This window comes from Anthonomus grandis, chromosome 7 (assembly GCF_022605725.1).
Source record: "Anthonomus grandis grandis chromosome 7, icAntGran1.3, whole genome shotgun sequence".
NCBI classification, from domain to species: domain Eukaryota; kingdom Metazoa; phylum Arthropoda; class Insecta; order Coleoptera; family Curculionidae; genus Anthonomus; species Anthonomus grandis.
In genome coordinates, this window is record NC_065552.1 from 35,710,414 (window position 1) to 35,727,971 (window position 17,558).

The window sequence follows — 17,558 nt, forward strand, 5'->3', positions numbered from 1 at the left end:
TGACAATTAATTTTAAAACATATTTATCTTTTTATTATTTTATTTTATTTTATTTACGTCATTCAACAGAAATACATCCAATTACTGAATGGGAAAAAAAATACATTTACAATCAATAACAATAAGGAAATGCTTAAAAAGAAAAACAATGAGAAAAGTAAAGAAAAAAAAAACAAAGTTTTACTAAGAATAGTGTACTTTTTTTGATATCTGCTATGCTACAGTTAAATAAGTCACATTGACCCTGAACAGAATTATATGTGTTACAGGCTCTGCATAGTGGAGAAAATTTGTTAATGTTAGTCCTTGGTCTAGGTAGGTAAAATGTTTGTGAGTTTCTGGCTGATATGCGAGGTATGTGAAAGTTCAGTTCTTGTAATAATTCTGGCAAGTCGATTAAGTTGTTCGCTAATTTATATAGAAACTGCAAATCAGCAGATTTGCAGTTTCTTTTAATTGACTATTAGGATATCTTTCGTTAAACAATGATGCAGTTCTTCTTGCACATCTGTGACTTTCCCCGTAAATAATAATAATTTCCGTTCTTTCCTCGAGATTAACGACCATTGTTTAAGAAATACTTAAGAGCGCACAACGCTTGATTTTCCGAGTTTTTTGACAACTCTAACTAATTTTTCAATCGTTACTAAAGTGATTACCACGCAAGTACTAGTTGAGGAAATCTATCATGTTTGCTTGATTTTTCGCAAACTTCTCAATCAAAAAGCCGACTATGTGGACCTTTAAAATGAGGTATCTTTAAAAGGTCTTCTATAAGGGAAATTTTATAAGAACGTACCTTTTCAAATGAACATAATAATACTAATAAATAATTATTATAAATTCCAAGCCAAACACTAATACTACATTCTACTAGGAAGTTAGTGCTGCATACATGGGTTATTTTACCTGTAAGACCCATTCTACAAAATAACTATACATTATTTAATGATTAAATAATTAATACAAATATTACCTATCATACAGTTTACTCCTCAGTACCTAAACAGCAGGAGTAGGTAATAAAGTTGATATTTGTATTCGGCTTTATAATTTGCCAAATAAGAAGCAAAACTAGGTTTTTAAACATAGCCGTTGTCTTATTTAGATAAGAACATTTAAATATTAAAATATCATTTTCACTTCCCTGTCACTTTTTATACAAAGCTTATTAAAGTAAACGATTTTATATTAAAATGGTTTATCACTTACCAAGAATGTAATCAAAGATATTACGATCTGTTTCCTTTATTTTAGAGCTAATTCTGAAGGAGGTATCTTAAAAATAAAAAATTGACATTAAAACTATACTTTTTTGCTTTTTTTAAGCATTATAAGCTTAAGGGCAAAAAGTTAATAGAAGCGTAGTGTAATTGTGTACGTACCATTTTAAATGTAAAAAAAAAATTTTTAAAGATAATACTGACAACATCAAAAGGGCTTTTTTTGAATTTTTAAAATTCCTATCGTAATTCATAAAAATTAAAACAGAATATGATGAATACAATTTAAAACTTTTATAATTTTATATACTTAATTAGACCACAATTTCACAATAAACATTTACTAGCGAGGCACAATATAGTGTGTATCAGCCATGGAATAAATTTCATAATAAATAAATAGATTCGAAAAAACACTTAAACACCTCAATTGGTATTTTTACTTGCCAATTTTTACCATCAAAAAAAATTATACAGGGTTTGTCATATAACAGTGGTCAATATCAACTTCCTTATTTTACCTGTGACATCCTGTATAAAATAATATTTTTCAATAATAACTTTATTATTATTACTAACTAATATTCTTCAATTTTTCGATTCTTCAGATTATTCTAGACATGTACTCTGTACTATGTTTTCCGATTTATTGCAAAAATTAACATTAAAAATTATTTGGTTACATAAATTTGTTACAACACACTCAAAAACTAATAAGTAACACTGTTTTTCTCTTAATCTAGACAACAGGAAAACACATTAACGGTAACGAACATTATGGTATAAAAAAAGACTATAATAATAATGACTAATAATTATATCATCATAGTCTTTTTAAGTCAGCTAAGTCGAGGGATTTAGTTTTGTAAATAATATTTTTGACAAATCCCCATAAAAAAGTCTCTTTATATCAGATCAGGAGATCGTGCTGGCCTTTCTATCAGCCCTCGTCTCCCTATCCACCAATTTGGAAATATTCGGATGAGGTACTGCCAAACATTGATTAGGTAATGGAGTAGTCCTCTATCATGCTAAAAACATATGATATTAACTGGAACTTGTGGGTTTTTTTGGATCAGAATATAGATTTGGTAAACTTGGCATGACGCTATTTTGGAGCAGTGTTAAATAATTATCCTCGGGAAAAAGGGATCCATGATATGATCCTCCAACAATTCCTATTCAAATATTGACCTTTTCAGGGTGTTGGGTATGTTGTCCAGTGACGATTTTCTTTAGACTTAAGCACGGCGCCCACTGAATCGGCATCGGCCGTCTCGGCACGGTCGGTACAATCGGCCGGATTTGCTTCACATGTATTTAAATGGGGCCGCGCGCACTGAATCGGTTCGGTACGTTCGGTCGGTTCGGTTTTCTCCGGCGACGATCTCATATTGTGGGGAGGGCAACTTTTGCCGATTGCGCCGAAAGCCTACGACTATTTTAGCATTTTTTCGCATAGAGTGAGGAACTGTTTCAAAGAATTTTAAAAACCGTTGATTTGATAAATATGTCAAACGAAATTTTAATCGAAGCTGTTCGCAGTTTTAGAATATTGTATGATAAACAAAACACATTATCATGATAATTTAAGGAAAGAAAACGCTTGGGAGGAGGTCTCCAAATTAACTGGATGTTCTGGTAAGTATCATTTATTATATCTTAAATCGGTGTTTTCGTTATTTACTGTTTATTAAGTTGGCATCATCAGGAGATTTTAAAACTCAGTTTAATTATCTGAGGATGCCAACTTGGTCAGCGAAATGTGCGAGTGTGAAAGTTCTCGTTTTGCTGTTAAGTGGTGTACAACTCTTGCTTTGAATATAATTTATGTTTTTACAAAAATACACAAAAAAGACAGCTTATTATATAGTTTCAAATGCACGTCGGAATGTTATGTTATAATTTATTTTATTTGACCCTATACAGAGTGTCCCACAACGAATACCGGCTATCTTTTTCACTTTTCTACCGCTTCTACTTCAGCACAGGCTACTGCAATCATAACATCCTCTTCAGAATCTGAGGACCTGCTCATTTTTTTTTAAAAAACGCTTAAACCGGAGCTTAATCACAATAATACTATATGCTCGAATAGTCGAACCACTTTTAAACGTCGTCGCTAGTTACCGACCGAACGTGCCGAACCGACCCGATTCAGTGGACGTCCTCCTTAATAGGGCCCAAATATAATGTGCATGACGCGAAAAGATGAACTCATCAAAAAACAAAACATTCTCATTGTTATATCTAGCTTTTCAATCATTTGTACACAAAAATTTGTTCTGCTATCAAAATCGTCTTCCATTGGTATTAATTTATAGAAATGCTTTTATTTTCTCTTAATGTGCGAATAATCGATGAATGGCTAACATCGAACGTTGGGATTAATTTTCAACCAGAAGTATGTGGATTTCCATTATCAAAACTGAAATGGAAGAAGTATTGAGTGTGTTGTAACGAATTTTTGCAATACATCTGAAAACACTTAATATAACTCCGGAACAGTTGGAAATTGGTGTAGGACATAATACAAGTTTCACATAACCCCTCTACAGAAACAATAAAAACTTAGGATTTATTATTTATTAAGCGAGAATTAGTATCTTTTTTTGGATAAATTCAAATAATTATAACCGCTCTATATCATCACTACATTAATATAATTTTGTTCAATTTTTTTGTGTCGTATTGATTATAAATTGTCTTAATTCATTTATAATAGAATTATTTGTTTCCTAGTAAACGTCAAACAATGTACTCGCTTAAGAAGATCTTGAATATTTAAGTTTGGGACCCGATATTTCCAAAACGGTTTAATTACTTTTAATTAATAATAACAAAATAAAAGTAATTAAACATATATATTTGAAATCAGAAAATTCCCCTCTTTTTAATTATAAAGTCATATAAACGGTGTTCCATAAGAAAGAACTGACTATCTATCAAAATTTGACATTTCTAAAAGAAAAAAATTTTGACATCGGATTCAAACATTTCAAGTAAAACCCCAAAAGTTTTGTATAATTTTTTTTTCTTACTTTTCACCGAACTCCTGTAGAGGAGGGATCAATATATGGGGAAAGACCCTGAACATGAAATATGTCGAGGATATTCTGAAGAATCCAAAAAATGAGTAAGAAACAGGATGTCGTATAAGAAACTTGATAAGTATTGGCCACTGCTACATATAATTTTTTGTTGTTGAAGAAAATAGACAAATAAAAATACCTACTTTCTGTGAGTTTTTTGGAGAATACCCCTTTTTATTTATTATAACATTTATCCCATTTGGCTAATACGCACTGTATAAATTAGAAATCTAAGCCATTCATTACAAGCATCCAGCAGCATGCATTCATCATAGTAAAGGAGCCACCGACACAAAATCCTACGTTATCATAATCGGGTATGTAGTAAGATAAGAGATTAGGTACTCTTATGTTGATACTAATCAATGGTAGGTGACAAAAAGAGGAATACAAAAGACCCATGTCGAACAGGCATTTTCTGTCGTCATCTTTGATTATTAATTTGATAAAGTTGCACGAAACTTATGTTACGATGGTTTACAAAATATAATAAAGATGGGTGCAAATGATTGTTTATAACTATCCCAATCAGTGACACATCTTGTCGAACTTGCATTGTCTTATTTATTTAATGTAACACGACGTTTCGGTTGGTAAGTATCTCCAACCGTTATCAAGTGTAAACTGATGAAAAGATACTTACCAACCGAAACGTTGTGTTACATTAAATAAATAAGACAATGCAAGTTCGACAAGATGTTTTCACTGTACCATTGTCTACCACCTTCAAAAACATATCCCAATCAGGTCATGCCGATGTTGATGACTAATTTTTTTTAAATAACGATATCTCTTTAAAAAAACAATAAAACATAGTAATTTAAAGTATTATTATGTAAAACTGCACACAACTGATTTCTACTTAATGAATTATAAAAAAAAATTGGGCATATTTAAGTAAAGATTATTTTATTGATGCAGTATAAATACTGCAAAGAAATGTCAATTTTTGTGCTACATGTATTTAGCTATTTTTAGAGTCAGGTTGTTCAATATGTTATTATAATAAGCATAAAAAATCGGTAAGGATAAATTTATTTGATTGATTGAAAATTTTGGTGATTCGCCAAATATTAAAAATTGAGTTTTTTGTCGTTGACTCTTAGACTATCAACCAAGAACGTGTGGAGGCCACCAAACAAGCAAAAAAACGGGGGCAATAAAAAATACACAAAATCTACTACCAAACTTGGCTTACTTAAGCAACTTTCTAAATACTTATGCATTTCAAGTAAATTAATTACGGGTAGTATTTGACGTACAACTTGAAAAGACCGAATTATATATAGACATAGCCCCAAACATACTGCTAACAACTGCTGTTATTTATTAAAAATAGAAAAAGCTAACGCACCAGTAAAGCGCTAACTTATAATTAAGCTTAGCTTATAACTAATTTGTTTTTTTTTAAGACTTAAGGCTGCTCAACAACAAGTATAAACGACAAAGTATTAATACTTACCATTATCTTTTGCTTTTACTTTGGTATTCCTTTTGGTTTTTTTTATGGGTACTTCCTTTACGACTGCGGTAGATATTTTAGTTGGTGCTTCATAAACACTTTCATCAGTACCTATAAAGGAAAATAAACCTTAAAAGTCAAATTATCCTTAAACATTACTACGCTTATATAATTAAAGATTATATGGGTTTAAGGAGAACTTCTTAAATAGCAATATCAAATGCAATATCAGATACAATATCGGGGTGAACACAATAAGACTTGGACAATGGACAAACCCCAAAAGAGGAGAAAAAAAACGAATTCTTCCGTCCAAAAATTATCCGATGAGGTAGACTTAAAAAGCATAGGGATTCTTCCGCCCACACGCACACATGAATGTTATGTAAATTGTCAATAGCATTTCAAGAAAATGTCTTCATCTATAAACAAAACTTGTGACTAAAGCACGTACTGGTTTCAAATATATTTTTCGATTTTTGAAGCCCTCGTCCTTGGTCCTTTTATTTTAGGAATTCTGACAGTTCAAGGTTTACCTTCTGGAGAACTTTAGTTGAAACTGCCAGTTTCCCCAAGTCGGCGATGCCGATTTAAGTCGATACCGCACGATTACAATAATCTTTCCTAATAAATGTGTCTGTCTCATGTTGCATTACCATCGGCAAAGCTTTATACGCATTGCATTGTAATTTTTGCATTTGTATAATATACCGTATTTAATGGTACTCAGAAAAAAGCGGACAACTAAAATAACTTCAAAAAGGCATTTAAAAATCAGATAAATTATTCGCTGTGATATTTATTAACTTCAACCACTTACTATAAGTAAGCAATTATTAACGGTTGTTAAAATGACATTTATTTAAGAATAACTAGATTCTATTTGTTGTCGAAAATCGGTAATCGGTGCTGCGTTATGTTGGTTTAATTATTTTAATCAAGAATAGTGCATCTGATAAGAAAAAGTATACTTTAGAATCTCATTTATTTTGAAACAAATCTAATCTCCTTATTTGCATTTAGTCAATACACAAATATTTCCATACCACATTGGATGTTCGGTAATTGATGGTGAACTAAAGAAAATAAAATCATTCAATTTTAATTTTTAGACGAAAAAACGTAAAACAAAACCAGGAGAGTTGTTCAAAAATTAATGACTATTTTAAAACAATTTTTTTATTTATTAGTTATTTGTTAATTAACTTATTTGAAGGTGTTGCAATGTAGAAAATTTTAAAGTAAATTTTGTTAGTAAATGTCTGGATGATACTCACTACTCTATATTATTTGTTCCACATATAGTAATCAAAGAAATTTATGTTTTGTTGGTTCCAAAGTGTGGACTTTGGAACCAACAGACAAGTGTGGACAAAACATATTTTAAATTAATTCAATGAAAAAACCCATATAGTTTTAATGTGTAATCAAAAATTCTACGTTAAAGGTTTGTAATAAAAGTGGAATAATAATTAAAATGTATATCGTAGAAGTGATATGTTAGTGATGTGAAGTATACAAAAAAACTTATTGTCTATTATCTGTGATTTATGTTAAGTTTGTTCAAAGCATAATCACATAATGTGCCCATCTACATATATTGTTTTGTTGCCATTAGTATATATGCAATCGACAAAAAAGCTTCTTCACAGAAAACAGACGTAAATCACGTCGAAACGTCGGCACCTTTTCAAAAAAGGTGAGTTTTTCATTTTTTTTTCTTAAACCTGTGAACTCCATCTACGCTACTTACTAAGGACGCTACTTTTAGTCAATATAATAATTCAACTGAGACTTTTTAATACTTATTTAAAAAAATAAAAACAAAATATACTTACTTTGCTCTCCGACCCCTTGCGATTGACTATTATTCAAAACCGTAAGCAATTCAGCGGTGTTCATCATTGCCTCATCTACGGGCTGTTCACTTTTCTTCTCTTCTGGTCTTGGTTTTTTGGCAGGTACTGTCTTCACATTATTGTTATCTCTGTCAGCAGAAGTATTTTCATCTTCATCATCCGTCTTAGACAAGTCTATAACTGCCGGCTCCATTAATTCGCCTTTTTTTGATACAGTTTGTTCTGTGGAAGGCTTTTCGGAGTACTGAGTATCAGGTAAACCCACATTTACGGCCAAACTGAAATTGTCCACTTCGTTTATTTGGATACCAGATTGAGATGTGTTTAATGGTAACTCTGGGACCCTTTCCCTAAGTTCCTGGGCCGATTTGTTAATCATATCCGTATTATTGGAAATTTGTTGAGGCTCTAATTCTTTTTGCAACTTTATCTCTCTTTTAGAGGTTACCTGTTTTGACACCACAACACTTAATTGTTTTAGCTCAGGCTGCTGTTCGTTGCAAGCACTTTTAGCATCCTGTTTATCTTTACTTTTGCTTTTTTCGATATTTGTATCGTTTTGCGACATAGACCTAGAAATCTGTTCAGTTTCAAAGAAACTAGAACTTTGAGTTTCTTTGGAATTTTGAGCTGTTTGATCACCAAGAATATCTTTTTGCGATGCAGAATTATACTGGAATTTCCCCTGTAGCAAGGTTTGCTTTCTAATAGCCATATTCCTAATAACCTCGTCCGCCTCCTCAGTGTTTAATACATTAACGACATTTTCTTGCGTCGAATTATTTGCAAGGGCCATATTTTCATTATTATTGTGAACAGTTTCAAAATCAATAGCATCCTGTACATCTGCACCAATAGGGTCAGGATGTTGGTTTATCTTAGATGTATCGATTAAAGGTAACTCTCTTGCGAAGTAGCGAGATCGTTTTACCGGAGAGGATGTAAACATTTCAGAACGACAGAATCGAAAGTCGTCCGAAAGTGATTTAGGTGAAGATGGTAAAATGGGTGGACTGCTATAAAATACGCCTGAAAATAATGTTTCGGGTAAATATTGATGACAGCAAGAAATTCAAATAGAAACTCGAAGTTTGGCTCTCAAGAAAAGTCATGATAAAAACTCTTATGAATTCGATGTTGAATTAAATAAAAAAACAGTGGAAGCGGAAAATTGTAATATCATCACATGAAATTTGAATATCATACTTAAAACATTGAATGCCTAGAATAAGCCTAGCTGCAAACCATAGACTATGATGTCAAATCGACTTTCCAATTTTTAATACAATATATATTTTTCTTAATCCACTGAATATTTTTTTAAGATGTTGTATTTTGTAACATGTAAAAAATGTACTCTTTAAAATGTTCGTTTATTTGCTAACCAAATATATATTTTTTTTGAATAATCAACGATTCTTAACAAAAAAGGTAATGAAAAAAAGCAACTTGGCAACGTAGAATACCTCTATACTTACAACGCAGGTATCCCATGTTGCCACTTTGTTAACCAAAATCAAGAAAGCAGCATATTATGTCGTTTACCAACAGCCTATTTATAGTCCGCGCCCACTGTTAATTAATCGTTTTAATGCCTGTATCTCCTGAAATTCCCAAATTCCAAAAATTCACTGAGCCTAACTATAGAGACAGTGTAACAAGAGAACTGTACGACATGTTTAATGAGATGGTTTAGGCGTATGGGACCATGGGATTGGCCGGCGAGATCGCCAGATCTGACATTCGTTGATTTTTATTTGTGGGGGTAATATAGCGGAAAGGGTGTACACAACACCAGTAAACAGTGAAATTGAGCTACGTCAACGAGTTATTACTTTTTATGAGGAGCTAGATGAAAGGGAAATTAGTGACGAATATATCCAACAAAAAATGATTTTTTAAATGTTAAATGAAAAATATAATATGAGAAAAATGGCAGTCATTTCGAAAATTTCCTATAATAATTAATTTTTTTAGTTTGTTACTTTAATTATAACTTTTGCAGTATATATAAGATTTTTTTATCCATTGACTACATATTCCTTTATAAGATCTTTATATGCATCGGATTCTAATAAAATTGGGTGTTTAATAATTTATATTTTAGTTAATAACAATACACCATGTAGTTACCATCTCACGTTTACCTAAAGTATGTTATCATAAGTGTTCTTTAATGTGTGTTATTGTACTTAAAATAAGGCATATTTTTTCTGTGACTTATTGCCTAATCATAGCTGCATATTTTAATCTGATGCCGTCAGGCGAAACGTGTAACCTAATAGGCACTACATTTGTGAGACGTCGACTTTGAGTTTCTTTTCCTCCTTGTTACATATTATTAAGGTCTGTTTGAGAATAATGAATGATTTTTTTTAATTACTTCGTGAATTACTTATATGTCGAATTCGCAATAAACGAAAACTTACCTGACGACATTTCGGGCTTGGGGTCTTCCAAATCAAGGATATTAAGGCTTGAGGTTACTATATTATCCTGAACAATATCGCGAACTAAAAAAAATAAATATATATATCAGTAAACTTTAAATCGTAGAGATTGGGAACATCAAAATGATTAAGAAAAACAACCAATTCCTTTTCTATCCCTTGGAATCTCAGCCGACGCAACTATATAATACGTGCTTCAATAAAAACGAGGATTTGAATTTCGCGCCAAGTTTGAGAGTTATAATGTCACATAATTATGGCGTGACAGATAATGACAGACGTGGACTCGTCCTGAATGTCAAAAATTATTATCAAAATGGTGAAAGTTTATTTGCCACTATTCATAAAGTGCGTCCAATATTCGGACGAAACAATGTTTCGACCTAATTCACCTTCGCTTATTATTGTTGAAAGTCACTAGTTTTAATACAATTTTTATTTTCGTTTTTGTTTGTTAATTTTTTATTTTTCTTTTTATAGTCACTATATATTTCAATTTTTTTTGTGTCAAACAAAAAAAAATTAAAGGCAATATTTCGTTGTAATCAGGATTCTATAAATCATTTTTGCTACGAGAAAAACCAGTGCCGCATCGTTTTTTTAATTAAAATTGTGCGCAGATGTGTCCGTACGAACACTACTGGGTTAACTGAAATAATTGTTTTTTCAAACAAGATGTATCTTTGCTACTCATCCAAACACACCAAATTTTAATATCTAAGTAGTATAATTTTGACACCTTGTATTTTTCTAACGAAGCTTTTTTCGAATATACAGTAGTGGAAAAAAGTAGAGCAACATTTGAAAATACTTTATTTTTTAAAGCAGTGAATGTAAACCAGAAGTAAAATTAATTCCAGTAATTTATTATTACACAAGCAATTTAATATTAAGAAAAAAAAAACATGTTTCCTTGTCCTCAGTATTTTTGTATTAAAAAATTATTTTTTAGGTGGAAAAAAGTAAAGCAACATTTTTTAATATTCGTTTTTATTTCATTTCTAATAAATATAAAAAAACATAAGTTAATATTTTGTAAAGTACCCGTTATTCTTAATTACATCTTCGCAACGTTTTGGCATAGATCTTATTAGCTTAGAAATAATCCATGGATCCATATTCACCCATGCTTCCTTTAATGCTTCAAACAATTCTTGCTGATTTTTATAAGATTTTCCTCCGATTTTGGAATCTAAAATGTCCCACGGATTCTCAATTGGATTGAGATCAGGGGATTGTGAAGGCCATTCCATTACATTAATATTTTCTTTTCTGAACCAAGCTTTTACGAACCACCGAGAAGAATACTTGGGATCGTTGTCCTGTTAAAATAAATGTCTTAAAGGCATAGTATCATCAGCATATGGAATCATTTGGCTCTCTAATATGTCCTTATATTGAAACCGATTTATTATACCTTCTATTTTATACAGTAGGCCCATACCATAGCCCGAAAAGCATCCCCAAACCATTACTGCTCCACCACCATGTTTCACTGTTGGACAGGTATACTTGGGGTTGAGTCTTTCATTGACAGGGCGTTTAACATACACAATTCCATCACTTTTGAACAAACAAAACTTGGATTCAGTGCTCCAGATTACCTTTTTCCAACCATGCTCTGTATAATATAGATGCGTTTTGGCAAAACTTAAACGGGAACATCTATTTTTTTTTGACAGTAGCGGTTTTTTTGGCAGGTTTTCTGGCAAATAACTTGGCCTCTAATAGTCTATTGCTCAACGTCCTTGAAGTCACGTTTACTACAAGCTCTTCGGATATGCGGTGCTTTATCTTATTGGATCCCAGAAAAGGCTCATTTTTAGCAATTTTGATAATTTGTTTATCGGTATATGGAGTGGTTTTTCTACGTCTCCCTGACTTTTTCTTAACAGATAAGTCGCTATTTATATGAAACTGCTTAATTATACGAGACACGATAGATCTATGTAACCTAAATGTCTTTGCAATAGCAATCTGCTTTTGACCACTTTTGTATAAATCAACAATTCTATTTTTAATATCGACAGATAAATGTTTACCGCGAGGCATCTTAAGCAGCCAAATACCGTCAACTTATCAGTTTAAACTAACACTAAGTAACACTTATTAACACTTATTAAATGTTGCTCTACATTTTTCCACTACTGTAGTTTATATTAAAAACTGATATTATTTTCAGGTTTTCTGCCGTTTCAGTTTCCGCCTTCGAAACTCACCACCCTGTATCTTTTTTCCCTGTCAAATTTATTGGTCTAAGATCACCATAAATTTCTCCAGGGTGAAGTACCATTATGCAAAGCAAAATAATAGACGAAGGGTCCTGTTTACTTCACAATTTTTATTTCAAAAATCCCGACGCGTTTAATAAAGATTGTGAAGTAAACAGGACCCTTCGTCTATTATTTTGCTTTGCTTATTGGTCTAATTCTAATCACGATACTGCATTTCAGAGTTAGTTTGCACCATATTAACCACAATAATTTAAACGAATCATTTCTTATTCTAACAACTAATTTATTTTGCTTACCTCCATCCACATTATAATCATCACTTAATATATCCGGTGATAAAACATCGTCGTCCAGGTAGTTGGACGGAACAGGGCTATTTCCACCTACTGAATCGGTTCTTGTGGTAGAATAACGGGTAAAATCCGATAAGGCCTATATATATAAGACGTAAAAAGTTAAATATTTTATTTTTATTAATAAAATAGTGAACATATAAATAAATAGGACCATTTCATATGACTTTGATTTATGAGATGGAACTGGCTAACTGAGGAGCGAAAATGTGAAAAAATGCAAATGTCAATAAAAATGGTTCTGAGATATTTTACAAAAACACTATTTCCAGGCGATCCAAACACTATTTAGAAAATGAAACGATGATAAAGAAAAAGGTAAAAAAATCAAATTCACTTTTTTTCACAATCGAATGACACCCCATATGTCAACTTTTGACATCTAACCTTTAAATTATTTAATTTTTTAATTTTCAATCTAAAGTGCCATGAATAATTTAAAATTGTTAATTTTACATCAAGTAGTCCTAGAAAAATATAATCGACTCTCTTTTGTTTTTCACAGCTTTCCTGGATGCGTCTAAAGTTTGCAAAATCGTATTCTCGGCTCTAACTCAATTTTTTCAAATGGAACTAGGGTGGCTCATTAAAAGTGTTTTTTTGACAAATAATTTGGTATGAGACCAGGGTTATTTCCGGTTAGAGCGGAAGTGACAGAAAACAACTTCATTTTTTTCAGTCATTTCTTCAATTTCATTTTTTTTACTTAAAAATTAAAAAAGTTATAGGGGCGAACCATTTTCCTAAGACACCCGGTATATCCCTATCTCAATTTGAAAATTAGAAGACGATGAGAATGAAATAATGTTTTTCAGGTTTAATTAGACACATTACGGGAGAAAAACACTATTTACAGGTGATCCAAACACTATTTAGAACATGAAACGATGATATAGAAAAAGATGGAAAAATCAAAGATAAAAGAAATACCATTAATACCAATTATCTTTTGTTATCTGTATAAGATCATATCAGCGTCCTGATGAGGTGAATAAGTCTGACTATTATGATAATAATATATGTTATTGAGGTTTTAGCAATATCATCCCTTCTGGTACCCTCCTAGTTGTTAAATCTATTAGATGCAATTGCAACTTTGGTATACTAAGAGGAAAATAATATAATATAGTAGCAAATTAAAAGAATAAAAAAATGTACTTACAATGGAATCCACTGATCGAAAAGGTTTAGTGGAAGCAAACTGGTGTTGTAATACGTGGTTAGATGACAGCGACTAAAAGAAAATAGGGTTTTAAATGGCTGGTATAAATTACAAAATTATTCTTAAATATTTACTATATTGTGAAGGTTAATAAAAATATTTAAATCCTTTAAAATGTATCGAAATATGCTTAAAAATCGCATAGAAAAAATAAGAGAAGCCGAAGAGATTTAATTTAAAAAATGTCAGATTTACTGGTAATAAAATATCATGTTTAGACAATGACTATGTCCATCATGCATAAACTATTTGAAGGCAATGTAAAATAATTTCGAATTGACATAAAGACAGGAATAGCAAGTAATTTTCTTAATATTAACTTACCGAAGCGTATTCCGAAGGTGTTTGTTCTACATCACGTGTCGTCATAACACTCTGTAACAAACAAATTAAAATTATACCGAAAGTAGAGATTAACTTAAGAAGTTAGATTAATTACAGATAAGACATCGATTTACAATATGTTTTAGAAAAAACGTATAGTGGATATTTACCACACAGAACATTCGTTTTATTGGAAAAAATACATAACAGATAATCGAATAATTAAAATAATTATCAAATATAGTACATAGATGTCTTACCAAAGGTCGCTCGGACGGTGGCCGATCGTCTGAAATGCTACCTGCATCACTAGTTGTGAGGATACTCTAAAAAAGATAAATCATATAATTAAAAAAAAATTTACTAAGAAATAAATTAAATTATTAGGTTTGTGGTTGACAATGAGTAATTGCTATAAGTTAGTGCTTAAATTGTCACAAAGAAGAACAGTCAGGGAAAATTTATAAATATAATAAATTATGTTAACCAAAAATATATACAATATTTGTAATTAAAAGGAAGATATTTTCTTAAGAGGAAGTCTTTTGTCCATAAATAAATGCCAATCTTGTGATGCATTTCGATGAGATAACTCGACTGCTGTTTTCATGCTATTTGTTGAGAAGATCTCAGAATGCCCTTTTTTTAAATTTCATCAAGTACTGATAGAGATACATGAATGATACCGGATCTGAGATGGACTTATACTATAATAAAACATTCTTTTGCATTCATCATCACCTAATTTGGTAAATAATAAGAAATAACTAAATATACGCTGGACAAAAGTAGATAGATAAATTTAAAAAATAACCAATACTCTTTTTTTTTCGAAGTATTTTTTTTAAATACAAACTAAACCATCTACAATATTAGTATTTTGTAAAATACCCATTATTGTCTTTTACAGCCTGACATCTACGTGGCATTGATTCAATAAGATTGTCTATGAGTTTAAAACCAATATTTTCCCATTTCTGTTGCAACCGTTCGAATAATTCACCTTTATTTGAATAGTTTGTATCCCTAATATCACGATCTACAATTTCCCATAAAATTTCGATGGGATTAAGATCGGGTGACTGGGATGGCCATTTTAAAACTGGTATTTTTTCTTCTTCGAAAAATTGCTTCATAATTTTGGAGGAATACTTCGGGTCATTATCTTGCTGGAATTGGAATCTCAATGGTAAATTGTCTTCGACCATCACTGATCCACCTCCATGCTTAACTGTGGGTTTTGTGTACTTGGGATTAAAACGCTCGCCAGAAGGACGTCTAACATATTGAATTCCATCGGAATTAAACAAATTAAACTTCGATTCGTCGCTCCAGCAAACACGTTTCCATTCATGCTTTGTCCAGTGTATATACTGACGGGCAAATTCCAATCGGGCTAAGCGATTCTTTTTTGAAAGCAATGGTTTTTTTGCTGGCCTACGTGCAAATAGATTCTCTTCTACCAACCTTCGTCTTACAGTCCTTGGGGACACATTACAAATCCCTAGAGCCTGTAATTCTATCTGAATTTGACGAGAAGTTATGAAAGGGTTATTCTGGCTAATTTGTTTTAATTTGCGTACAGCTCTAATGTCCATTTTTTTTGGTCGACCAGATTTATTTTTTGGCTCTAATGATCCTGTCCTTTCATAGGGGATCTGTGGGTAAATCTTTAAACAATTATATGAAAATAATACTTTGTCTATCTACTTTTGGCTACTACTGTAGCTCTAGTAAATTTACATATGAAATAAAAATTAAGGTTCTCTTTCCCTATCATTACCCTTTCTTGATTTAGTGAATAAAGGGTCAAGTACCAATTTACTTGAAGTCGACATTTAAATAAAAACCTACAGCAACAAATGGTGTAATTCACTTTTGTTCCAAGCATCCTTCCTATTAACTAAAAATTTGCTGCGTTTAATTCATTGTTGCACAGACTTGCATATAAATAACATTCTTTTTTCTTGAAACAACTTTTAGATCAATTTATCAAGACCTGATAACACCAGCAATAAAATGTATTTAAAACATCAAAATAAATGTTTAAATCAAAAACTTCTTGGTTAAGACACTAAAGAAATCGACTACCGAAGTATCACATTTTATTGAGGTCCTTCTCCTTGTCAAAGCATCTTCGAATTCTCATTAATACATCATTAATACATGTCAATACCAAAAACAAGATTATTGTTAATCACAGATCTAGAATTTGCAGACTAAAGTATTCTCATCCTGACTAATATGTAATACATCGGTCAAAGCGGAAGGAGACTTGAAACTCGTGCAAATCAACATACTAAAAGCGACTTAGAGAGGTTTATTACTAATACTTCTTGTGCTTTTACTAATTACATTATTGAAGCTGGACATACATATGTTATGGTATGAAACAGCGTGTGAATATGGTTTCTTGGCATATTGGCTCTACACTTTATGTCAAAAATTAGAATGAAATCATATTTGTCATCCCCAAAAATAACTTGAGTTATAGAGAAAAAACAGATTTCGAACTTAAATTTGAACACCCTGTATCAATAGCGATATTTTCAGGGATTTAATCTGGAATTGCTTTTTGGCGCACTCATTACCTACCACCCTGTATACCCCTCTATACACGGGACACCTAGTATCGTTATGTTTAAACTTTGGGTGAAAAACTTGTACGCAAAACTTGTACATCCATTTTTATTTATTTCAAAGTTACATGCCTATGGATGTTATTCAACCCACCTACTCCATTGAAATTAGTAGATTTCTCAGTAGGGTGAAAAATCAGAATGCTTCAGGATATGATGGTATTTCCCTAAAAATCCTTCCAGAGCTTTCTGAAAATTCTCTTAGAACATTGAAAGGCTAGAATTAGCATTGCCGTGGCAGTTTGTTTGCTTGCCTCTGATGCAATATTTTAACAGAGGCGAAAGAATACTATTCCTCTTTAATAAGATATGAATCTTTTTTTTTCATAAAATATGATAAGATACCCTATAAAGAAGTCATCATTTAAAGTTAAATGAATATTAAAGAAAAAGGCAACAATATCGCAACGCCGCTCGATTGCATTGTTGATTCCACCAACACAAGTAATCTTTACCAGTGACGTCGTGAAAAAAATATTTAATCGATAAATATTTATTATTAATAGATTATGCTTTAAATTATAAACAATATTACCGTTTACGAATTCTTTATGCGCTTTTTTAACGTACTTCATTGTCGTTAAGGTACTTAATTAATAGAAATCATTTTTATGGAAATTAAATATTTTATAATTATTATAGATTTCTTAAAAGTTCTAAGTTTATGAAGACGGTTGTTGACTTGATATGATGTTATGAC

At 31.4% G+C, this 17,558-nt stretch overlaps 1 protein-coding gene across 4 annotated transcripts in view; it reads right to left on the reverse strand.

The window, feature by feature from the left end:
• Positions 1–17,558, reverse strand: part of LOC126738777 (uncharacterized) — a 66,242-nt gene that overhangs the window by 27,954 nt on the left and 20,730 nt on the right. For 3 of the 4 annotated variants that reach the window (XM_050444220.1, XM_050444219.1, XM_050444221.1), the window contains 8 exons: positions 14,480–14,545; positions 14,220–14,270; positions 13,836–13,907; positions 12,617–12,752; positions 10,066–10,149; positions 7,616–8,665; positions 5,778–5,888; positions 1,213–1,278 (listed from right to left, as the gene is read on the reverse strand). In XM_050444220.1, the coding sequence (XP_050300177.1) occupies positions 1,213–1,278; positions 5,778–5,888; positions 7,616–8,665; positions 10,066–10,149; positions 12,617–12,752; positions 13,836–13,907; positions 14,220–14,270; positions 14,480–14,545 (1,636 nt within the window). The remainder of the gene's footprint in view (positions 1–1,212; positions 1,279–5,777; positions 5,889–7,615; positions 8,666–10,065; positions 10,150–12,616; positions 12,753–13,835; positions 13,908–14,219; positions 14,271–14,479; positions 14,546–17,558) is intronic. The other variant, XM_050444222.1, reaches the window with a different exon arrangement.